The 26232-nt window shown below is 40.8% G+C and overlaps 1 protein-coding gene across 4 annotated transcripts in view; it reads right to left on the bottom strand.

The window, feature by feature from the left end:
- LOC138757563 (transmembrane anterior posterior transformation protein 1-like) overlaps nt 1–26232 on the bottom strand; it is a 142958-nt gene that overhangs the window by 103715 nt on the left and 13011 nt on the right. For 3 of the 4 annotated variants that reach the window (XM_069925121.1, XM_069925124.1, XM_069925122.1), the window contains one exon: nt 12928–13058. In XM_069925121.1, coding sequence (XP_069781222.1) covers nt 12928–13058 — 131 coding nt within the window. Of the gene's footprint in view, nt 1–12927; nt 13059–23916; nt 23986–26232 lie in introns of those variants that run through there. The other variant, XM_069925123.1, reaches the window with a different exon arrangement.

The raw sequence follows: 26232 nt of genomic DNA, 5'->3' as shown, positions 1-26232 counted from the left end.
ATCTGTCCATTTGTTATTACGTTAGCTTTAGGATTTCTATATAATGCCTTAATCCAATTTATAAAGTTCAAACCAAAGCCAAATTTACTCAAAACCTTAAATAAAAAATCCCATTCTAACCCATCAAAAGCTTTTTCTGCATCCAAAGCCACTATTAGACTTTAATCTTTTTTTTCTTCTGTGCTAAATGAATTATACTTAATAACATCTGAAGTTTGTCTATTTTAAACAAAACCTGTCTGGTCCATATTTATTAATTCAGCAAAATAATCATTAATCCTATTCACTTACACTTTTGCTTAAATTTTATAATCAACATTTAATAAAGATATAGGTCTATATAAAGCTGGTTTTAATGGCTCTCTCTCTATTTTAGGAATAACTCTAATTATCACCATTGAAAAAGTTTCTGGAAGCTAATGCAGATTGAAAGCTCATTCTATTACCTTCATAAAGGAATCAATAAGTCTTTAAATTCTTCATAAAATTCAACTGGAAACGCGTCCTCTCCTGGAGATCTACTATTTTGTAAACAATCAACTGCATCATGGACCTCTTGTTCAGTAAAAGATCTATCTAAATCATCTTTACCTACTTCAGTTAAACTAGGTAATACCATTTGTGACAAATATTTATCGATTGCCTCTTCATCATGTAATGATTTAGATGTATATAACTTTTCATAAAATTCTTTAAATAAATTGTTATGGACCCAGAGGACCCAAAAACCCAGAAGCAATAGAAATTCACCAAGACAAATGGTTACTTAAACAAAAGTTGTTTTTAATTATCTTTAAACATGAAAATAGGATCAAACTTTAACTTATTACTATTAACTTAACCCCCTTCTAATTCCAAGTGTATGTGTATGTAATGTGTGTGTAAGTTCAGAAAATTATCGAGAATTATAGTTAAATCAAAAGTGAGTATAACATTGTTATCTTTAATGAAGCATTTGAATTTAATTGATATATGGAGAAGGATACATCCTAAGGATAGGGATTATTCTTTTTATTCTAGTAGATTTGATACATATTCTAGAATAGATTTCTTTTTGCTTTCAACTTAAAATCAGTCAAGAGTTTCCTGCAGCTGACGTGGACTTTTTACCCCCTCCATAAATCTTCGTCCGCGAAGCCAAGCCAAAGAAAGAAAGATAAATCAATAATATTATCTGATCATTCTCCATTGTTGATTGAATTGGAATTTGCCAAAAAACACTCAGTATATAGATGGAGATTTAATTCTTTACTATTGAAAAGGGTAGATTTTTGTCTTTTTATAAGACAACATATAGAATTGTTTTGTGATACAAATTTACATTCAACAGAATATGTGTTTATTATTTGGGATGCATTAAAAGCTTATTTAAGATGAAACTTTATAGGCTATACTTCAAAACTTAAAAAGGAATACTGGAAAGATATAGATAAATTTAGGAAAGGAAATAATATTGGAAAAGCAAATTCAAAAATCAAAATTCTTTGAAGAATAAATATAAAAGTTTAATTAATAAGAAATTACAACATAATGTTAACATATAGAAGAGAAAATAATATTACTGTATAAGCAGAAATATTATGAATTAGGAGAACTATCTCAAAGTTTTAGCTTGGCAATTAAAAGCAGAACAATCCTTTTGGACAATTAATGCAAAACAACAGAATAATAGAGAAGTGACATTTAAACCAGAAAAGATAAATAATATTGTAACAGATTATGTTACATTTTATATTGTTTTATGTTTTTGGAAGATAGATTGTGGGGTTTTTAAGTTAGGTCACACACAGATACAAACACTTCAAAACAGATCTCATTTAAAATGCAAGAGCTTGGCTTAAGTCAGACAGTCTAGGCTCAGAGTGCTTTTGCAAAAACTTTGAAGAATGCCTATAGAGACTTCACAAGTAGGTGTTAATTGGACATGCTGTGGAGTAATGGATTATTGTTTTGGAAACCAGCAGATGAACGGACTCAGAAGATTGGATCCAATGCTGCAGACTCTCTGAGTGCAATTTGCTGTTCTAAGAGGGTTATATGGTTTTCTCAAAGAGAGAGAGAGAATTCAGTTCTACAGTTCAGCAGCAACAGTTGGGACTGGAACATGACAAGGTGTCAAGCTGTGGAAAAACCCCATTTGGAAGACGGGTTGTGTGTTCTGACTACAGCCTATTTAAAGCCTTTGTGGTCCATACAAGAGGAAATGGCTGGCTGTGTGGTGTTTTGCCTGAGGTAAGGGAAACTGAAAAGAAACTCTGTCATGACCTGAAAGAAAGAGGTTATCATCTGGAAAACCCTGATGAGGCAAGTTTAGTCGGCAAGACACTGAAGTGGCTGATCAGAAGGAATTAGTTTGTGTCCAATGAGCAACAAATCTCTCTCTGAAAACTGATAAGAACCTTCCTGAGTGGTAACCATTTAACCTTCAAGCACCAAAGCCTGGTGAACTTTATAAATATTAAATTCTGTAAGAATTGGCTGCAACCAGTAAACTTGGAGGAATAAGGTGAGATTGGACTGTGAATCAAATAACTTTTCTGAACTTACACACACATTACATTCACGTGCGCTTGGAATTAGAAGGGGGTTAAGTTAATAGTAATAAGTTAAAGTTTGATCCTGTTTTCATGTTTACAGATAGTTAAAAACAACTTTTGTTTAAGTAATCATTTGTCTTGGTGAATATCTATTGCTGAAGGGGTTTGGGGTCCTCTGGACTCGTAACAATATAAAACCTTCTTAACCAGGTTAAACTCTCTTTTCTTCAATAGAGTTTGACTCAAATCTGGATAAAAATATTATTCCCTTTACAATTCAAAGGTCCACGTTCTCTAGCTCTTCTCATCACTAAACCAAGTATCCTCTCTCTATCCTGATAGTTTAAAAAATTTTATGTTTCTCTATGATCCCCTCTAATTCTTCTGAATTCTAGAAACTACAGTCAGAGACTTAATCTCTCAATGTAGGCTAACTCCACCTCTGGGATCAACCTGGTGGACCTCCTCTGAATCACCTCCAAAGCCAGTACATTATTCACCATTAGAAGACCAAAATTGTGTGCAGTACTCCTGATACAGCCTCAACACTACCTTGTACAGTTCCAGCATAACCTCAATCCCTTTCGCAATGAAGACCAACATTCAATTCACCTTCTTGACAAGTCTGATAAACCTGAAAACCAACCTTTTCTGATTTATGCACAAGCATTCCAAAGTTCTTCTGCACCTCAGATGCTGCAATCGCTTAAATAATAATCTGATCTTCCATTTTTATTTCTAAAGTGGGTAACTTCACATCCACCTACATTGTACTCCTTCGGCCAGGCACTCGCCTACTCACTTAACCTATCTATATCTCTCTGCAGACTCTCCTCATCCTTTACACAATTGGCTTTTCCACTCAATTTAGTGTCATCAGCAAACTTTGATACACTACACTTTGTTCCCTCTTCCAGATCAATAAAGTATATTGTGAACAATTGTAGGCCCAGCACCAGCATCTGTGGCACCCTGCTCACCACTGATTGCCAACCAGAAAAAACACCACTATATCCCAATCCTCTATCCATGCTAATACATCACCCCCAACTTGATGCATCCTTATCTTATGTACAAGTCTTTCATGCAACATCTTTCCGAACACCTTCTGGAAATCCAAGTAAACAACATCCATGTCTCCCTCTAGCTCATGTGCTTGTTATATCCATGAAGAACTCCACTAAATTTGTCAAATAGGACCTGCCTTTGCTGAATTCATGCTGCATCTGCCTGACTGATCCATTTTGCTCCAGAAGCCTCGCTATTTCTTCTTTAATAATAGCTTCAATCATTTTCTCAACTACAGTTGCTAAACTAACTAGCCAAGAGTTCCCTGCCTTTTACCAACATCTTTTTTTGCATGACTTTCACCTCTTAAATCTGCCAGAATATGCCCATAGTCTAGAGAATTTTGGTAAATTGTCATCAAAGCCTCTACTGTAACTTCTGCCATTTCTTTTCCACTACCCTGGGATGCATTCCATCAGGTTGAGGGACTTATTTATCGTTACATCCTGAAGTTTTGTCAGTAGCACCTCTTGAGAGGGTGAGAGCTAAAGCATTTTGTCAACCAATTTTTGAGGGTAAAAATTTAGGATGTTGACTGTTAAATACATACTACTTTTGACCACGGTAAGTGTCTAAGTTGTTCAAGCTGTTGGGAGCTCAGATGGGTGGGCAGGTAGCCGGGTATGTGTGGAAAGTCCACACATGAGAGCTAATGTGAGTAGGCAGCTAGGGCACCGGGAGCTAGGATGAGTGAGCAACCAGGGCCTTGGCAAGAGTCCATGTTCGAGGCCTCAGGAACCAGGGACAAGGTGAGAGTCCGTGTCAGGGCATTTGTAGCCTGGACCAAAAATGGAGGGAGGGATGAATTTCCATGTAATATATGGAAAATACCAGATTTTGGAGCCAAAATTAGTGGGGGGGGGGGGGTCTCAACTTTTACATGGTACAGGTAGACAATCCTTTATCTGGAACCCTTGAGGGACAGTGTGTTCCAAATTTCTGATTTTTCTGGATTTCAGAACAAAAGCCAGCTCCCCCAGATTTAAGCCCACCCGAATTGTGCTGCCATATCCATCCCCTTCCAGTTGCGCTGGCATTTCTCTTCCCCTCGCCCATCTGAGTCGCTCTGCCGTCTCTCTTGTCCCCCACGCCAGAGTTACACTACTGTCTCTCCCCCCGGCCGCCCGAGTCGCGCTGCCGTCCCTCTGTCCTCCCCCGCCCACTCGAGTCGCACTGCCATCTCTCCCCCTCCAGCCCGCCCGATTCGTGCTGCCATCTTTCTCCTCCCTCTCCCACTAAAGTCGCACTCCCGTTTCCCCCCCCCCACCGGCCAATCTGGTCGCGCCACTGACTCTCTCTCCCTCTTCCCCCCACCCCTCCATCTGCTGTACCAGCACCAGGAAAAAAAAATTCCGGACTTTGGAGCTTTCCAGATTTTAAATGTCTGGATAAAGGAGAGTGTACTGTACTGACCATTACATATTATATATGGTATTACATCCAGGTCCTCATCTCCCATCGCATCCATAACATGTATTGGGAATATTCAACATGTCCTCAAACATGAATACTAACACAAAATAGTCATTCGAAGCCTCAGCCATTTCCACATTACCCAACATCATCCTCCTCCCTTTTGCACTTTATATAAATTATAAAAACTTTTACTGTCTGTTTTTACATTTTGTGTTAATCTTTTCTCATGGTCTGTCTCCCCTCTCTGCCTGCTTCATGGTTTGTTGCTTTTAAAATTTTCCACATCTTCAAGTTTCCCATTGCTCTTAGCCAAGCTGACTGTGTCCAGCCTTACTGTGCTTGCTTTTAACTAGAATATACTTTTGTTGAGCATTGTGAAAAATTTCTGAAAATCTTCCACTCTCCATTAATCGTTCCTCCAGAAAGCCTGCATTCCCAGTCTACCCTGGCTAACTCCTCCTTCATCCTCTCTAGTTTCCCTTGCTTTGGCATGATTCACTGGTTTTAGATCGAACTATTGTACCATCTACTTGTAGAAGAAACTCAATCATACTGTGATCACTCTTTTCAAGAGGATCCAACACAAGATTGCTAATTTTACCCGTCTCATTGCACAGGACAGATCCAAGATAGCATGTTCCCTTATAGGTTTAGTGACATGCTGTTAAAGAAAGCCATGACGTTTGCATCCTTTAAAGTCCTCTTCAAGGTTGTCTCGACCAACCTGATTTACTGAGTCAATGTGCATGTTAAAGTCTCCCATGATAACTGCTGTTCTATCCTTACTTGCCCCCAATATTCTTGTTTATTGCCTGTGCCGCTGTTATTAATGGATGGCCAATAGACCACGCCCACCAGTCATTTTTTTTCTCTTTACTGTTCCTAATCTATACCCAGATAGATTCAGCACTTGGCTCCTTTATTCTTGCATCATCGCTCATTATTGCCCTGATCTCATCCTTAACCAAGAGCACTATCCAACCTCCCTTACCTTCCTGTCCTTCTGTATTACGTGATATCCTTGGATATTTAATTCCCAATCCTCTCCAGCGGCAACCACATTTCTGTAATGGTCACTAAATCATATCCGTGGTGGCCCGCTGCCGCAACAATCAAACTGGCGCACCTGGTGGTGAGCGCACCTAAAAGCCAGGAGACCGCGCAACGGCACTGGGCCCTAGCAAGGGAACCGGCGGATGAACAACAAGGCGCTGGCCCCACTGCACAGCCAACAGATGGAAAGCGACGGGGAAGAAGGGATTGTCATGCAAGAGGGTTCCGCCTGCGGAAAACCTGCTTTTGTTATGTAGGTCATTGCATCAGTAAAATGGGGGAAAATGGCAGGAACATGAGAGGTATAAAAGTCAGGCCTGACCCTCCAATGGAACACACATCTTAACTTGACCAGTCATGTATGTGTCTTTCTTCGAGTAGCACACAACTATACCCCCTTGTATTGATTTGTGCCACGTTCACTGACCTGGTTTCAAATACTACCGGCATTCAGATAAAGTGCCCCTAAAATGATTGCACCTCTTTTGCACTTGACTTTTATCCCCTCTATTCTTACTCTTTTGCTTTTTTGACTTTTGCTTTTACATTATCCATATCTTTCTTTTACTCTCCAATTCATCCCTCTTCAATCTGTTGAGCCCAACCCTCTGATCTAAGATTGTTGTCTGAGAAGAAGCATTTTGGTTATAATGAGAAACTGGATAGCTGGGTTTATATTCCTTGCAGCAGGGGAGGTATACACAGTGATAGGGAAGATAGTAAAGTTCTCTCCTGAGCAAAAGTACCCAAAATCAGAGGGTACAGGTTTAAGACAACAGGTCGTCAGAGGAAGAACTTCCATCCAAAGGATCTTTGGAATTTATAACACCCAACCTGAGTGGGTGATAAAAGCTTGCAATCTAGGGATACAAGTATACAGTTTCATGAAAGTGGTGACAGGTAGATGTCATGATAATGAATATGTATGAGATATTCCGGAAGTCACGTGGTATGAGAGAGAGAGATAAGAACACAAGCAGGAGAACAAAGGAAAACGGGAGAATAAAGCCACTAAGAAGTTTACCTGATAAAATGTTTTATTAACTTCACATTTTGGGCCACAAATGTGACATTGGCGACGAGGATGAAAGAAGCTTGAAGAAAATTAAAGACTAAACAAGATTACAGAGGTTTACAGACAACTTCAAGGTGATAAGAATTTTCTCTGTGACTCAGTACTTTTGGGGCTGGAATATTTCCTCATGGCTGGTGCAGACGGTGACTTTCTAACACATAGTGGAATTGCTCATTTTGACCCAACGGGTGATGCAAGCACTGTAAGTGTGAAGTGGAAGACATGGCTGGAAGAATTTGAATCCTACGCCGACAGTCGTGGCCTATTTTTAGATACCGGTACAATTGAACAAAAAGCACAGAGAAGGGCGTTACTTCTTTTCACTGCGGGACCCTCAGTTCGGGAAACATTTAAGACACTTTTGAATACTGGAAGAAAGGATGAGTACTAGAAAGCGGTAGATGCATTAAATGCACACTATGTAGTGACACCGAATGCTACATTTCAACGCCATTTGTTTCGGAGAACGAGACAAGAAGATGGCCAGACAATTGCTCAGTACGTGACGAGACTACACCAGCTAGCTGTTGGATGCAATTACATGCCAGCTGATTTGGACAACTAATTATTGGATCAAGTCGTACAGCACTGCAGATCAGATAAACTCAGAAGACGTCTACTGGAAAGAGGGAGTGAGTTGGAACTCACCGATGCTTTAACCATTGCTGCTGCATTAGAGGCTGTTGAAGGGCAATTTCATACCATGACCCTGAAAGACAACTCAAGCCAGCAAATTAAGAGGCTCTCACATCGCCATAATCAGCCAAGATATACGCCGACACATGACGTGGAGTGTTATCGATGCGGAAACCGAGGTCACTTTGGAAAAGACCCATATTGCCCGGCCAAAGGCAAAGTTTGCAGAAAGTGTGGAGGTAAGGACCATTTTGCAAAGAAGTGCAAAAGCAAGTCCAATGCAGACCAGAAGAGGAAGAGTACAACTTCCAAAGGCAAAGTCTGGGGGAAAGGAAAGTATCCTGGAAAGAAAGATACCATTCGCCAGATAGACGGTGACGATGATGATACCCAGGAGGAACAGAGTTGTTACCAATTTACGTTGAATGAAGTACATCATGAGAAGGTCCCAGTGATCATTGGTGGAGTGACAGTGAAGGTCATTGTAGACTCAGGCAGTGACAGTAATGTGATTGATCGACATTTATGGGAGAAGTTGAAAAGGAAAAAGATCATCTGTACCTCAAAGAAGTATTCCAAGAAACTGTATCCATACACAGCAACCAAGCCATTGCAGACCATTGGATGTTTTACTGCAACTGTCGAAGCTGGAGATAAGTACACCGAAGCAGAGTTTATGGTCATAGAAGAGAGGGGAGAACCATTGCTGAGTAGAAGCACAGCGCAAGACCTGGCAATACTTCATATTGGAGCTTGTGTCAATTCAATTCAGTCATACGAGGATATGAAGCAAGAATTCCCCGCAGTCTTCCAAGGAGTAGGAAAGCTGAAAGGTCGACAATTGAAGCTAGCGGTAGATGAAACGGTCAAACCCAAGGCACAACCAATGCGCCGAACTCTGTTTGAACTTCGTGGGAAAGTCGAAGCCAAAATTAAAGAATTGATGGAACAAGACATTATTGAACCGGTGGAGCATTCGACACAATGGGTCAGCCCAGTAGTGATTGTGCCCAAACCAAAGGGTGACATAAGACTAGGTGTTGACATGAGAATGGCCAATGAAGCTATAGTTCGAGAACATCCTATACCAACAGTGGAGGAAATACTTCAAAAACTAACTACCAGCAAGGTATTCTCAAAAATTGATCTGAAATGGGGCTACTATCAATTAGAGCTGGATCCAGGTTCCCGAGATGTATCTACATTTGTGACTCACTGTGGATTGTATCGTTACAAGAGACTATCATTTGGAATTAATGCAGCTTCGGAGATCTACCAGTATGAAATCCATCGAGTGATTCAAGGTATTCCTGGAGTTGCCAACATTTCTGACGACATCATAGTCCATGCACCTAGATCAAAACCATGTGCCAGAATAGAGAGATGGGTACTCAGACTACAACCCTACAAATATAAAGTAATCCACATAGCAGGGAAAGCAAACATTGCTGATCCGCTGCCCAGATTGGTGAAGGATGGTGGTCCACAATCCAAGTCAGAATTGGGAACAAAAAGAGAGCTTTGTACGCTTTGTAGCTATTCAGGCGACACCGAAAGCTGTGACTACGAAGGAAGTCGAGAGAAAATCCGAACGTGATCCAGAACTCATGGAAGTAAGAGAATGCATACAGAGTGGACAATGGGACAAGTGTACTCACAAGGATTACATTCCCATTAGAGACGAACTTTGTTGCATCGGACAGTGTGTATTAAGAGGTTGCAGATTGGTGATTCCGCAAAGATTGAGACCGAAGATCGTATCCTTAGCGCATGAAGGACACCTAGGTATTGTTGGTACCAAGCAAAACCTCAGAACCAAGGTATGGTGGCCAAATTGTGATAAAGACGCCGAGAGATTTGTTAAAACTTGTCACGGATGTCAAATCACAAGTAAGAGTAATCCGCCAGAACCGATCCGGAGTACGCAACTTCCGACAGGACCATGGATCGACGTAGCTGTTGATTTTCTTGGACCTTTACTGACGGGTGAATCAATTATGGTAGTGATAGATTACTACAGCAGATACTATGAGTACGTGGTGTTGAAGTCCACAACCACTGAAAAAACAATACAAGCGTTAGCAGAGATATTCGCAAGATATGGATTACCTGTTACATTATACTCTGACAATGGTCCACAATTCATTTCAGAGACATTTTCAGAATACACGAGGACCACAGGTATCCACCATCATAAAGTAACTCCGAAATGGCCGCAAGCCAATAACTCTCAGAAGAGAGACAAAATCAGTCCATTGAAAAACGATTGAGAATTGCACACGCAGAAGGACAAAATTGGCGAGAAGCATTGCTATCTTATGTGGCTGTCTATCGAGCAACACCTCATGCAACCTCTGGAAAAAGTCCTGCAGAAGCATTTTTTGGGAGAAAAATCCGCACAAAAATGCCAGAAATAAAGGAAATCCGAGACGACCAGGAGATGAGGGACCACGATACTGAAAAGAAAGGTGCAGCAAAGCTGTACACAGATTCGAAACGTGGAGCCAAGTACTCAGACATCATGCCAGGAGATAATGTTCTAGTGAGGCATGAAACTGGTGGTAAGCTAGACACACCTTATTACCATCAACCCTATACTGTCGTATCCAGAAGTGGCAGTATGGTGACAGTCAAGTCTCCGACTGGAGTCCTGTATAAGAGAAATGTCTCAGGTGTAAAAAGGTACCAGTCCAGAGATACATCGAGTGAAGAGGTTGAAAGGCCAATACGAGATGCTGAAACTGAGAGACCTGATGATGTTCCAGAGGTAGTTACCAGCACTCCTGATGAAGTGACTAGAGCGCCAGAAACACCCGAAGCCGAGGTGAGCAGTATTTCCGACGCCGAGAGTGAACAACCGAGAAGCGACGACAATATCGCAGGCAGGCCGAAACGAAACCGGAAAGCGCCCAAACGATACGAAGACTTTGTGCCATAATTTTAATAAGAACTTTGGGACAGTATTTTAATCTTATATCATAAAGTGCATGTATGAGTGCTGTAGGAAGTAAATTTTATGTAGTTGAGTTATAGTAATACCATTAGTTACGATGTTTGTAAGTTTCCGAGGGATATTGATAAGTGAAGGTAAAGTTTATTTCTGATTAAAGGAGTGATGTCATGATAATGAATATGTATGAGATATTCCGGAAGTCACGTAGTATGAGAGAGAGAGAGATAAGAACACAAGCAGGAGAACAAAGGAAAACGGGAGAATAAACCCACTAAGAAGTTTACCTGATAAAACTTGTGTTTAATGTTTTATTAACTTCACATTTTGGGCCACAAATGTGACAGTAGGCAGCCTGGTGAAGGTGTTTGGCATTTTTACCTTCATCAGTCAGAACACTGAGTGCAAGAGAGAATATGGACCAAATGCAGACAAATTGGATTAACTTGGAGAGACAACTTGAATGCCATGGCAAATTGGGCTAAAGGGCTTGTTTCCATGTTGTAAAACTCTGACTCAATAAGGAGGTAGGAAATAACTTGGATTGCCAATGCACAGAAAACCACAGATCATTTGCTGGAAAATAGGATTAGCGCAGAACATGGTGGATGAAAGTATGAACATGGTAGATGAAAGGTCCTTTCTCTATTCTATGATGCTATAAATTCTAAAATGAGAAATCAGTAGATGTGTGGAAAGTTCTGGTAAAGAAAATTTGCCGATAGTGGAAAATTTAAAATGGAACAACATGAACACCTTTCATTGCTTTCTATAAAAAGCTACACAAATCAAGATGGAGAACATGCTGAATAAGCAAAGTAAAGGGAGGCTTTTCCAGAGATATCTGTGTGAATCAGAATAGCAATTTTTACATGACTTCATATATCAATAATTTACACCTCATACATTAAAAATAAAAATTGCTGTTACATACCAAAGCTCTTTGGTTTTGCAGAATGAAGTTTCTGCTTTGGGTGCAATCTCCAATCTATGCACAAGCTGTCTTAATTCTCCTGAAATCAAGTTCTAACACAAGCTCAACATCATCACAAGTGGACAAATCACCCATGAACCATGGAAATCTATCAAAAGATATTAACCACCTGCACGTTTACTTCTACTCTGGAGAATTCTAAACTAATTTCAAGGTTTGGCAAACTAGAACCATTTTAAAAATATATTTATTTTTTTAAACCAAACATGAAGTTAATTACAAGTTAAAACTACAATTATTGCTTTACCATCTTGGTGGGTTGTTCAATTATCAAACTTGTCCAAATCTTTTAACTTTAATTGAAACCATGCAGAGAAAATTCTGCTGGCCCAAAAGATGAAATGTTAATGATGTCCAAAAAAAGTTCTAAGTAGGGGCTTCTACAGATCATAGAAAGTCACCATTGATTGCTAGTGCCATTTTTTTTAAAGACTCAACACAAAAATCACTTGGCTTCAGTTTGTGCAGAAGGCTAGGAGTTGCACTTAATTGCATTCATACAAATCAGTGACATTTTTAATTATGTTGATACATTTAGGAATGGTAATAAAGCCATAAACTATGGAACTATGACTAGCAGACACCATGTTATTCACAATATTAACTTTTAATAAAAGAAAACAGTACTACATTAACTTTGTTACTTCCAAATGTGAAATGTTATACCAAGAAAACATGGTGAGATTATTATAAAAACAAAATTATTTTAAATACCATGCCAATTACAATTTATGGTTCCCACCAATAATTTTAATTTTTTAAATATTTATCGCAAGGTAGAAGCTAAATCCAGCCATTTAAACCTATACTGCACAATTATACCCAAAATGACATACAACCCCATATGAGTGGAAATGGAGCACCCAGTGGAAATCCACACAGACACAGAAAGAACGTACAAACTCTACAGATTCAAACCCGGTTCGCTGGCACTGTAATAGTGACGTGCCCACTGCGCCTCTAACAAACTGTCAGTTGATGAAGAAATAATGAAATGCATCATTCCTCTTTCCCATTTAAAATCAATGCAAAGCAGCTTAAAAAAAATTCCCATTTACACACAAGCATATTTTTGCAATTATTCTTATCAACAAACTGCAAGCTCTATACACTTCCAATGTGTAATAAATGATATGCAAAATGTATCTAAGCAAACTATAATTTTAGTCTAGAAACCTTAACATGGCATTAAACATACCTTTTCCAGTTCTCGTGGAATTCTGAGACAAGTGTATACTCTCTCCCTCCTTTCTTTGTATTTGGCCTCATTGTGTTCCAAAAGATATCCTCGTGTTAACTCAGCACTAATAAATCTCAGCAGGGATAAATCTACATTAAAAAAAAATAAAATGCATTTACAACATTGTTCCTCCCTAATGCAACATTGGTAATCTTTTGCTCAGTTTACAATTTAAATTGGAAGCACATAAGAAATTTGCAGATGCTGAGGTCTAGTGTAGCGCACAGAAGTCCTAGAAAAACTCAGTAAAGAATGCAGTATCTATGGAAAGAAAAGGTAGTTGATATCTTGGGCCTTAAACCTTTTTCAAGTGTGCTGAAAATCAGACACATGCCTAAATAAGATGTGGAGGATGAGGGTGCTAGAGGTGATGGGAAGGAGCAAAAACCACCAGGTGATTGGTGGGAGGGGGAAGGAGAAAATTAGCTGAGAGGTGATTCAGGAGGGGCAAAAGGCTGAGATACTTCTCTAATAGGAGGAGGGAAGGGGCTGGGAGCAGAAGGAAAGGAGTCAGACAGATGAGGGAAAGCAAGAAGCCAGGAGAGGGAAATATTAGAAATTAGTAGTCAACAATTATGTTCTCTGGTTGGTGACAGTCGAGACACAATACAAGGTGTTGCTTTTCCAATTTACGAGTGACCTCAAACTGGCAGTAAAAACTTGTCAGTGTGGCAATGGGATGTAGAATTGAAGTGATTGATCTCTGGGAGATCCTTGCTGTTGCAGCAGGTTCAATCTTAAATTAGAAAGCAATTTTGTATATCTAAATTTTGTTGTGTCCAAACTGCTGCAAAATATGCTGGGGGATTCATTATTTTTTTTTAAATAAGTTACTTCAGCCATCATTTAATTTTAAAAACTCTCAAGGGTGCTGCTTGAATTGGAAACGCAGTGACGAGGAAATAGAGAATAAGCTTGGATTGTATTCTGTGGAAGAGGCACACAAGGAGAGTTATTTGAGGGGTTTAAAATTATGTCAGGCCCAGATATGGTAAACAGGAAGGAGCCATTTCACAAGCAGTTAAAATTCAAACTTTAGCAAATTTCTTCAGATGTGTAATGGAAAGTGTGCTTACTGGCTACATCATGGACTGGTATGAGGGCACCAATACCAGAAAGCCCTGAAAAAAGTAGTGGATACAGCCAGCACATCATAGGCTAAATTTTCCCCACCATCAAGAACTACATGGAATGATTCCATTGGAGAGCAGCAGGAATCAACAAGGATCCACACCACCGAAGACAATGTCTGATCTCGGTAAAGCCGCTACAGAGCTTGTACCATCAGGTTCAGGAACAGTTGCTACCCCTCAATCATTAGATTCCTCAACAACACTCAATAAGAGACTAATTTAAGGACTCTTAGTTTGCACTTTATTTGTTATTGAATATTTATTTTTTTCTGTATATATTTTTCTGTATTTTCAGCTTGTTCAAATTCTTTGTTTACATTTCTCTCATGTAGACGCATCTTTTTGCTTTGGTACAGCTTAGTTACTGATAGGTGGATATTCTGCCTGGCCTGCAGGAAAAATAATCTCAGGTTGTATGTGATGCAATGTATATACTCTGACAAATAATTTGACCTTTAACTAGAGTGGAGATTTTGAGGAAATAAAATCACCCAGAAGATGGATAGCAATTGGCATTCACTGAGAAAGTAGAAATGAGGTTACTTGTCTCCCCTCTCCCAAGGTATTCTTACAACTGGGATTTCCCTGATTTTTATAAACTATATGGTTCCAGAGAGAAAAGGTATTTGAATATTTATCTTAATAATGGTATACAGGTACACGATCCTTTATCCGAACATCTAAAATCCAGAAAGCTCCAAAATCTGGCAAGTGGGGACTGGCGGTCGGGGGAAGACTGCCGGGCGGCCGAGGGACTGCGGTTGGGGGAGGCGGCCGGGAGACTGGAAGGGGGTGGGGGTGGATACGGCAGCACAATTTGGGTGGGCTTTCCAAAATCCAGAACACACTGTGCCCCAAGGGTTTCGGATAAAGGATCGTGTACCTGTAGTTGGGTGCATGTTGTCTGTGGTGGGGTTACAGGAACTGATCACATGCAATGAATGGAACCTTTGAATCTCACAATTAAAGCAATGCTTGACAAATGTTTGACCAGACAAATGGCCAGGCATGCAATAAACAGCATTAGGGGCAATTTCAGGTCAGGAACCATTGAGAGACAAGACGTTTGAATGCAACATAATTTATACGGTGATACTGATGAACGACCTTTAATAAGAACAGATAGCTAACTACATATTCTTTTGATTAATTGTTTAATTGCCAGTTTAATGAAGGAAGAGTGTTTCTAAAATGATGTAACAAGGAAGCCATCTTGTATAAATATCCATGTCTCGGAGCACCGGCTTTGCTAATAAGAAAGTGCCTGATTATAAAGTAATAGTGTTGAAATGTTGATTTATTTGTTGTTTTATTGTGTCCTCTGCACAGCATTTACTTTAACATCACGGCTTGAAAGATGGGTATTAGTAGTATCCTTTATTAGATTTTAAGATGCTGCCTCTACCTGAATTAGTCCTGAGGAAATGTGGAATGAATGCTGAAAGGTTGAATTACGCAGAGCAATTGCTTCTCAAACATGGACTCAATGGATAAACATAATCTATATATGCCATACACTTTCTGAACCCTTGACTATTGAAAAATCAATTTGCAATTCATAAGCGCTGGGCAATCAAGTTTATTATTGTGATCAAAATTATTAACTTCAAGGTAACAAACCATGACAATATTAAGATCGAACTGTACTGCATACTAGAAAACTCCAATGCAAAGAATGGATCAGCATTGATCCAAAGGCAAAACCTTGCCATATATTTACACCTAAACTTGTCTCCAACACTAGCAAATACTTCAACGTCAGATGCAATGAAACCACAGTCAAGTGGTTATTCCACATCTGAACTGTTGGAGTTCAAATGCCAATTAAATTTAAATGTTGTCATATGTACCAAGATACAGTGAGAAATATTTCATGTTATCTGGAAAGGACAACCTGGGCACAATACAAGTAGTGCAAGAATATGCAGATGATATTATGACACAAGACAAAAGTGCAGGGTGTTGTGTTAAAGAGAAAAGAGTGAAACATGATAGGCTGCAGATGCTGTGATTGTTGTAAACACACCAAAATGATGGAGGTACCCAGCCAGTCTTTTCAGCATCTAAAGGAGTCAATGATATATTGTCAACGTTTTGGGTCTGAGCCCTTCTTCTAGGGGGGAAAATAAATCAGAAAAGGCAGAAACAGGATATATCAGAAAGCCTCAGAATTCAAACAATGGGAGAGGAATCCAGACCAACAAAAGTTGTTAATTGAATACAAGGGACTACATGAGAATTTATCATGTCTGTGTGAAAGGCGACAGGGAGAGAGGGAGACGACTGAAAGGAGAGGATGGGGGGTGGGGGGGGAGGAAGAAATTTCAACAAAAGCCAGAGAAGTCCACATTAATGCCATCCAATTGGAGAGCCCCCCAGTCAGAAGATGAGGTGCTGTTCCTCCAATTTACAGGTGGTCTCAGTCTCAGAGTGCATGACACCATGGACAGGGGTAGGTCCCAAGGGGACAATTGATGCGGAGGGAGGAGTGGACAAGGGAGTCACAGAGGGAGCAGTCCCTGCAGAAAGCAGAGGAGGAAATATGCATCGTTGTGGGATTACGTAGTAGGTGGTGGAAATGATGTGCGGAGGCTGGTGGAGTGGGAGGTGAGGACAAGCAGAACCCTGTCCTTGTTGCAGAGGGGGCCAGGGAAGATGTGCAGCCGATGGAGGATATGCAGGTGAGTGCTGAGTTGAAGGTGGTAGAGGAAAGCCACATTCTTTGAAGAAGGAGTACATCTCTGATGATCGGGCATGGAAATCCTCATCCTAGGTGCAGATGCAATGGAGGAATTGAGAGAATGGAATGGAATCCAGACAAGTGACAGTATGGGAAGAGGTGTAGTTTTGGTAACTGTGGAAGTTGGTGGGTTCATAGAAGATGTCTGTTAAGAATTTTTCTCCTGAGATGGAGACAGAGAGAGATTGAGGAGAGTGTTGCTAGAGAATCAAGTGAATTTAAGGTTGGGGTGAAAGTTAGCAGCAAAGTGGAACTCAATGAGCTTATCATGGGCACAAGGTAGCATCAAAGTAGTCATCAATGCAGTGGAGGAAGAGTTGAGGGGCCTTGTCTTTGTAGGCTTGTAGCATAGATTGCTCCACATAGCCACCAAAAAGGAGAAATTATTGAGGGTGACAACAAGTTCTGCCAGGTGGAGGAGGGGAACTGGTTGGTTCTATTGTCCAGAAGGAAACAAAGAGCTTTGAGGCCTTCAGTACGGGGAGTGGAATTATATAGGAATCAGATAGTACAGATAAACAGTGAAAGGCGTCGTCCTTTACTAATGAGGTTGATTCAAGAATCCAATAACAGCAGGAAAGAAGCAATCCTTTAATATGGAAATGCACTTGTTCAAACTTTTGCATCATCTGTCCAACAGAAGGGGGAAGAGAAGATGATGGAGTTGTCAGAGGAGAGGCATGAAAGCTGGAGCTGTGTTCACAACATATTAATATGCACTTAACATTAGCAAAATCAAGGAGATGTTTGTGGACTTCAGGAGGAAGTCAGGAGAACATGAACCAGTCTTCATCAAGGAGTCAATAGTTGAGAGGGTCAAGAACTTCAAATTCCCAGGTGTCAGTATGTCACTGAAGACTCTCGGAAACATCCACAGGTTTAATGTGGTGAGCATTCTGGCTGGTTGCATCAGTCTGGTATGGAGGTGCCAATACTCAGGACAAGAAAAACCCCAGAGGGTTGATAACTCAGCCTGTGACATCATAGGCACCAGATTTCACTCCATCAAGGACATTTACAAATGGCAGTATCTTAAGAAAACAGCCTCTATCCTCAAGGAACCCCCAGGACATGCCCTTTTCACTCTACTACCATTGGGGGGGTGGGGAAGGTACAGGAGCCAAAAGATGAGCAGTCAGTGGCACAAGGCCATCAGATTCCTGAATGATCAATGAACCAAAGACACTGCCTTTCTTTTTGTGCACTATATTTATTTTTGTAAGGTTGTTTATATGAATGTTTTCACCTGTGATGCTGCTGCGAAACAATGTATTTTGTGACTGGTTCATGACAATAAATTCTGATTCTGAGATCAATTAAATAATTTCCAATCAGGAAATACAAAAATTATCAATGCAAGAAATTGAAACATGAATGGAATATGCAGAAAATGCCAGGCAGGCAAAAAGCATCTGTTAAGAAAAAGCAAATATATCAGTTATAGAAAATTTTATTTGAACTTTGAGCATTTTGTAACATTCAAGTAATTTGTCATTTTGTATGTTAGCTTCCCAAGTTTCATGAACAGATCAGAATGATTAATGAATACAATAAATTGGCAAACATCCAAATCTGAATAGAGGTTCCCAACAATATGGAATTATTGACAACAATTACAGTCTTACATGATTTTGGAGTGGCCTGAATTTTTTTTAAGCATTCTCATGTACAAAATTATTTCAAGCTAAATCTATTCATTCCAATGAGAAATTTTAATCATATATATTCGAAGACAACTATTTTAATAGCTTACAAACAAGCATTTGAGATCATAGGGTAGGAATTACCTGGCTTCAATTTGTGCAAAAATCAATGAATTATGCCCAAATTCAAACAGAACTTCTGAAGAAATGGAAGAATGCAAACTGCAATCTATTAATCACTCAATTGAGTAATTTAAACTTGAGATGTTACATCCAAAAATCTCAAGTATTTTCAGAATATTAAATTTAAAAATGTAACTAATTCTGTCAGTTCCTTTCAAACATTATCGAATAAACAATAACAAGTAGGGGTGGAGAATTGGATAAGCAAGTTTGCGGATGATACAAAGATTGGTGGTGTTGTGGACAGTGAGGAAGATTACCGTAGATTAAAAGGTGATTTAGGAAGGCTGGAGGTGTGGGCTGACAAATGGCTGATGAAATTTAATACAGATAAGTGTGAGGTGTTACATTTTGGAAAGGCAAATCTAAATAGGTCATATGCATTAAATGGTAGGCTATTGAGATCTGCAGAGCAACAAAGGGATTTAGGAGTGATGGTAAATAGTACCCTCAAGGCTGATACTCAGGTAGATGGTGTAGTGAAGAAGGCATTTGGAATGTTGGCCTTCATAAATCGGAGTATTGAATTCAAGAGTAGGGAGGTTATGATGAAATTGTACAAGGCAATTGGTGAGGCCAAATTTGGAATACTGCGTACAGTTTTGGTCACCAAATTATAGGAAAGATATAAACAAATAGAGGGAGTACAGAGAAGGTTCACAAGAATGTTGACAGGATTTCAAGGTTTGAGTTACAGGGAAAGGTTGTGCAGACTAGGACTTTTTTCTCTGGAGCGTAGAAGATTGAGAGGGGACTTGATAGAGCTGTTTAAGATTTTAAAAGGGACAGAGAGTAAATGTGGATAGGCTTTTTCAATTAAGAGTGGGGGAGATTCAAACTAGAGGGCATGGTTTAAGATTGAAGGGGGAAAATTATAAGGGGAACATGAGGGGAAATTTCTTTACGCAAAGGGTGGTAAGGATGTGGAAGACGTAGTTGAGGCGAGATCATTGGTTACATTTAAGGATAGACTGGATAGTTACATGGAGAGGAGAGGACTGGAGGGGTATGGACCGGGTGCTGGTCAGTGGGACTAGGAGTGTGGGAATTTGTTACGCCATGGACTAGTAGGGCCGAACTGGCCTGTTCTGTGCTGTAAGTGGTTATATGGTTATATAACAGAAAGACCAAGGCATGATGAAAAGTTGGGGTTCAGATTTGGATGGGAAAATATAAGAGTAATGAAAAAGAGGCATACTGACAGGACTCAGAAGGCTTAACAGAAAAGCAAAAAAGGGAAACAAATACAAAACAATGGGTTTGGATCCACAATAGCAATCACATTCATGGGAATGCATTTACATTTTACCAATCAAATTGTATTTATGAGCCAAGAAATTCCTTTACAACATTTTACGACATTAAAACAGCATAATTGAAGTTCAATCAACTGATTTTTATTTGAAACGTTCCCATTGTCAATTTAAAAAAAACACAACCTCTGTGTTCCAAGAAGTTATTGCCATTTTCCCCAGACACATGCTATGTAAAAAGGTCAGAACAGGAATGAGGGTGTAATTCCCATTCTGATATTTTATCTCCTAGACCCCAAGTAAATTTCCCAGAAGGCCTGACTTGAACAATGGGCTAATGAATAGCACATATCGATGACATGCGTTGCAAGTCCAGTCCCTTTTAATTATCTCATTTCTGGTATGCACAAGGAAACAGGTTTAGCGGTTTGGTCATTCGTGTGTGAACAACCAATGCCGAGACATCAGACATTCTTCAGACTGGTAAAAATCACGCATATTCAAACTAAAAAAAACATAAATGTATGCTATTGATTTGATCTATCACGAGTTTTCAAGGGAGACACTATAGTACAAACAGTTCTAGCAATTGGGAAGTGCTGCTGCTGTAGAATAGATGTTTCACCATTGGAATTCGTCATAAAAGTATTTCTGGGTGGTACGAGAGAGCTGGATAAATTGAAGAACAATTCCCACAGAGGAAGAGTTGTTCATGCATGGAAATTCTCCAATGCTACAGCTAGACAGCCCGGAAGGGTGTCTAATGCCAGTACTTGGAGAAATACTGCAAGTCAAGCAAATCCCTAATTTGCTACAGTGGGGTGAATGGAAAATAAATGAAGTCCTCTCTCCCAGAGTATGGAGCAGCAGAGATCAACCACAGCAATTTGGACAACCAAGATTTTGATGACCAAAACAATCCAAGCACATACATAAAACTATCAATTTAATTACTTAATTTTAATTCCCACAGTTGTTCAAAATATATTCAATCAGCATTTGTGATCAGATGAGAAAAAAAATGAAAGTAAAATATAATAATTTGGGGAATGAAAATCTGAAAAAAGTTCAGGCAATGTCATGAACTGAAAATTTACTCTGGAAGTTGGGAGGATCACACCTGACACACCCTATTCTCCATGACAAACCCTTTCACCCAGTGACCATCCTGAAACTTTCTGACCCTTGCCCACCAACCCCAAGACAAGCCCACGGTATCAATGTCCTTTTAACGATTGATATTAGGGCAATAGCTTCCACCCTAGATCAGGAAATAGTGGAGAGACATCGATTCCCATTAACCAAAGAGACAATTATCCTTTTGGGATTGTTAGGGGAAGAGCCAGTTCACCAACAGACTCAGCCAGTCCGGGTGCAGTACCATGACTGAAGCTGTAAGATCCTGTTTACAAGGACAAGGGGCTTGAGATGTAACTTGGCAGTGAGGGACCCATTATGCCCTAAATGTATTGACAACAGCATTACCCTGTGCCCCATAGAAGTAAGGCAGTTCCCCCAGTTCAAATTGCCACAATTGTGGCCATTCAACCCTTTCCCCTCTAGATTTTGACCCCCCCACCCCCCAATTAAACCCATCATGTGACTATCTACAATCCTACAGGATGGTCGCAACAAAATGTTGATTACATGAGACCGATGAGATTACAATAATAGGGCAGGTAGAGGGGAAGGAAGATTATGCTTGCCTGGTGACGTTAACATCATTTGACAGGGTTTATGGTCTCCCACGTAACCCTTGACATAAAGGAGGTTACAGATCAAAAAGCCTAGGTTATTTAGTACATGTATTAACCAAGGAGGCAGGCCGGCAATTAGGACAGTGGCAGCAGTTTGAAGAAGGACATCTACTATACTGGTCCTGTAGAGACAAAAAGTGGCTCAATGATACACTGTACGTCTCAGACCTTGACAACAGGACCGCCACTATGGATCTTTGGGCGGTGTAGAGTTTAGACTCTTTAGAGGCAAGACTGACAACTTGTTCCCCTGTTGAAATGACCTTATGTGATGATTGTGTCTTACCATCTATATCCTTGTACCCTTTGAAATCTGAAGCAAAGAGGGGAAATTGCCACTTATTGACTCCTTTATCCAAAAAGGGATTTAGTTCCCTGTCATTCCCCTAGTAATACACCTATATCCTTCATCACCAAGGTGGGACGAACAGACTGGTGAGGACCTACGAAAGAGGAGTTCTATTGACTCACTCAGGTATTATCTGCCATTTACACTCTTGACTGCAGCAGTATCCAATATTACTCTGCATCAGCCAGTGCAGTTTTTCATCCTGCATTCAGTGGTGGAATTGCTTACTTTGCAAAAGTTGCAGCATCACATCCAGGCTAAATATAACCACTGAGACGGCACTCTTTAACAACCTCCTATGGACTTTTTCACACTGTATAACCTATAGCTCCTCCACATTCCTAGAATGCCCCCTTTTGAGCTTCAATCCAGGACCATGATTGCCTTTTGTGAAATAAGATTTTTACTACCTCTACAACCTCACTGACCAGCCACTCAGAGACAGAGACCTCACCTTTTACATGGATGGCAGTTTTTGAATCAATCCAAGGGGGCCAGCGGCTTTCAGGATAGGCTCTGATAACGGAAACAGCTCAAGGAGGCAGCAGCATTTGAGGCCCTTGTCTCAACACAGAAGGGAAAACTCTGTACTAACAAGGGCATGCATCAGGAACTGGTCAGCAGGTGATCATTTATACAGATTCCCAATATGCATTTGGTGTTGCCCATGACTTTGGTGCATTAAGGGAGCACCAAGATTTTCTGACCTCAGCATGTAACACCTCCCTGGTGGTCAATCTCTTGTAAGAGATATAACCACCCTTAGAGTTGGCAATGGTCAAATGCTCCACCCACACCATGGCTGCAGATCCCATTGCTAGAGGAAACAATTTGACAGATCAAAAGGCAAAATTAGCAGAAGAAACTTCGCTGTTGGATCCCTATGGGCTCTTGGTCAAACACCAAGCATGCCTAACATGGAATCTGTATTCATTCTTTAGGGGGAACCCTCTGAACAAGAGCACCACCAATGGGCAGATATGGGTTGCCGCTTCTGACAGGGTACGAGGTTGTGGCTTAGCCCAGCCAAACAAGTTTGTGTTCTGACACAGTTTTTACCTCTGTAAATAATGTTCATACTTTTTGCAAACATGGTAGCACCCAAATTTCCATCAGGCAGCTGCATAAAGGGCTGAAAACTGTTTAACCTGCAAAAAGAATAACATTGGAAAGGGAACACCATGCGCATCAAGAACTACCCCATTGCTAGGCGGATCATTTTCGTCCTTGCAGCTTGATTTTAATTGAATTACCGCATGTATACTTATAAATATTGTCTGATATTGTACATATGTTCAGTCAATGGCTAGAAGATATTTCTACTACTATATTACAGTTCTGACTATTGTAAAAATGTTACTGATTAAATAATTCCATGTTATGGGCTCTGACAACATGGACTGCATCTTATTGGTAAGGTGAACAGTGAAATTTGCAAGGAATTGGCAATTGAACAACAGTTCCATTGCTCACACCACCTGCAAGCCACTGGGGGACACTAAAGACAAAGTTGGCTAAATTATCAGAAGAAACTGGGCTAAGTTGGTGAAAAGTGCTCCCCTCAGCATTATTTCATGAGGGTCACTCCACAGACCGGGTCTGAACGATCAGCTGCAGAGATAATCTATGGTTGACCCTTGTGGACCCAGTGAGGAACCTTGCCCAATATCCCAGTCAGAATGCACCTCCAAATGATGGGTAACAAGATAGGTGAGCATGAGGCAATTAATCTCTACAAGCTTTACATATAGCAGGCTTACGGAAGCTCGGCTGAGGTGATCAGCAAGGTGACTACCCGATTGTATAGCCGGGAGACTACATGCCAACCAAGAACTGGGAAAGGGGAAAAGTGGAGCGCAGTAGAAGGGACCATTCAACAGGCTACTGACCACTCCCATGAAGCTTGAAGGACATCTAAGGAGGATCCACTTGACAAACTGTAACCTTTAAGAACCTGAAAAAAAGGAAAACCCAAGTGTTGTGTGTGGAGGAAAAGTTGCCTCACTGCTTGTCTGAAGTGTGTGTATTGTGGGTGGACACGCTTCTTCCCTATCTGAAACTGATTAAGAACTCACATCACCCGTCAATCAAGGTTTGATTTCATCTAAAAATCACCTATGGTCATTATTGGTTAGAAGCACAAATTCTTTTTTTTTCTTTGGCTTGGCTTCGCGGACGAAGATTTATGGAGGGGGTAAAAGTCCACGTCAGCTGCAGGTTCGTTTGTGGCTGACAAGTCCGATGCGGGACAGGCAGACACGGTTGCAGCGGCTGCAGGGGAAAATTGGTTGGTTGGGGTTGGGTGTTGGGTTTTTCCTCCTTTGCCTTTTGTCAGTGAGGTGGGCTCTGCGGTCTTCTTCAAAGGAGGTTGCTGCCCGCCAAACTGTGAGGCGCCAAGATGCACGGTTTGAGGCAATATCAGCCCACTGGCGGTGGTCAATGTGGCAGGCACCAAGAGATTTCTTTAGGCAGTCCTTGTACCTTTTCTTTGGTGCACCTCTGTCACGGTGGCCAGTGGAGAGCTCGCCATATAACACGATCTTGGGAAGGCGATGGTCCTCCATTCTGGAGACGTGACCCACCCAGCGCAGCTGGATCTTCAGCAGCGTGGACTCGATGCTGTCGACCTCTGCCATCTCGAGTACTTCGACGTTAGGGATGAAAGCGCTCCAATGGATGTTGAGGATGGAGCGGAGACAACGCTGGTGGAAGCGTTCTAGGAGCCGTAGGTGATGCCGGTAGAGGACCCATGATTCGGAGCCGAACAGGAGTGTGGGTATGACAACGGCTCTGTATACGCTTATCTTTGTGAGGTTTTTCAGTTGGTTGTTTTTCCAGACTCTTTTGTGTAGTCTTCGAAAGGCGCTATTTGCCTTGGCGAGTCTGTTGTCTATCTCATTGTCGATCCTTGCATCTGATGAAATGGTGCAGCCGAGATAGGTAAACTGGTTGACCGTTTTGAGTTTTGTGTGCCCGATGGAGATGTGGGGGGGCTGGTAGTCATGGTGGGGAGCTGGCTGATGGAGGACCTCAGTTTTCTTCAGGCTGACTTCCAGGCCAAACATTTTGGCATTGGTTAGAAGCACAAATTAGCACTGTACATAATACCAATGCACTGCACATTCTTTCTCTTTGCCTTATGGTCCAAGCCCTGGACATCATTCCATGCCAGGTCAGTACTGTGGACGTGGATGGAAGTGTCACAGCTAAGGTGTGCACTGCACTGAAGCTGAGCCGTAGTATTGCAATAGATCAATACTTGCAGAGAGCCGCACCCTCATTGGCAAGGGAAATCGGGCGCGTGCAAGAGTTCCTGCTTGTAGTGTGTGTACTCAAGTGTGTGAGCATGTCGAGTAGAAGTTCATTATTGTCAGAGTCCAATCTTGGTCTAAGATGAATGTCTATATCATTGCTCAAGTGAATTAGTAATTGAGTACTGTTTAACATTCTCCCGTTTGTCTCTTGTGTGTTTAAGTTACTTGTGATTGTAACACTTGTGTCCAGACTAATCTCTCTGGGAACCCACTAAACCTGATTCTCTTCCCAACAACACTGAGCTCACAGGGTGAGGTCCCTTCTCATCATTTTGACAGTAACCACAACTACTCAGGTGTTGCATCCTGCACAAATTGAATGGAAGAGGCCAAGAAGGACTTTGAATGTGAATACATATTTATACATGTCTCATCTGCATGCTACTAAAGAGTTTAATGGCTCAAGTTATTGGATCTGTTCTTCCATCCCCATCCATTGCAATGAGTGTGCTATATCTTCAACAAAACCATTGAGTGGTACATGCAACAGAGCCTGTACACTACTCCTATCCAGAATGATTGGCTACATTTTGTATGGTTTCTATGCTACAAATAAATAGTGATAACAGTAAAGCTGGATGACAATAATCAAACAGAAGTCAGTCGCTCCTGTTAGAAAGCTGTACGAGGTTTGACCTCCTTTACTTAGTTGTCTGGCACCTTATATCCATTCACACATGCCCCAGAGCTTCCAGCTAATCAATACACCCAATAGGACACGTGTTGGGTGAGAAAACCAGTCAGGAACAATGAACATGTAGAGTGCTGCAGATAGGGTGTCCACCAGAAGAACTTGTGAATATAGAAAATCAAACCAGTTGACAATGGATCACTCTCTCATGGTGCAAGTTGAGAGAACCTGTTTTGAGAAGTCATACCTTGATTATAGTG

Source organism: Narcine bancroftii, chromosome 3 (genome assembly GCF_036971445.1).
Source record: "Narcine bancroftii isolate sNarBan1 chromosome 3, sNarBan1.hap1, whole genome shotgun sequence".
Lineage (NCBI taxonomy): Eukaryota > Metazoa > Chordata > Chondrichthyes > Torpediniformes > Narcinidae > Narcine > Narcine bancroftii.
This window is presented reverse-complemented; position numbering and strand designations above follow the sequence as displayed.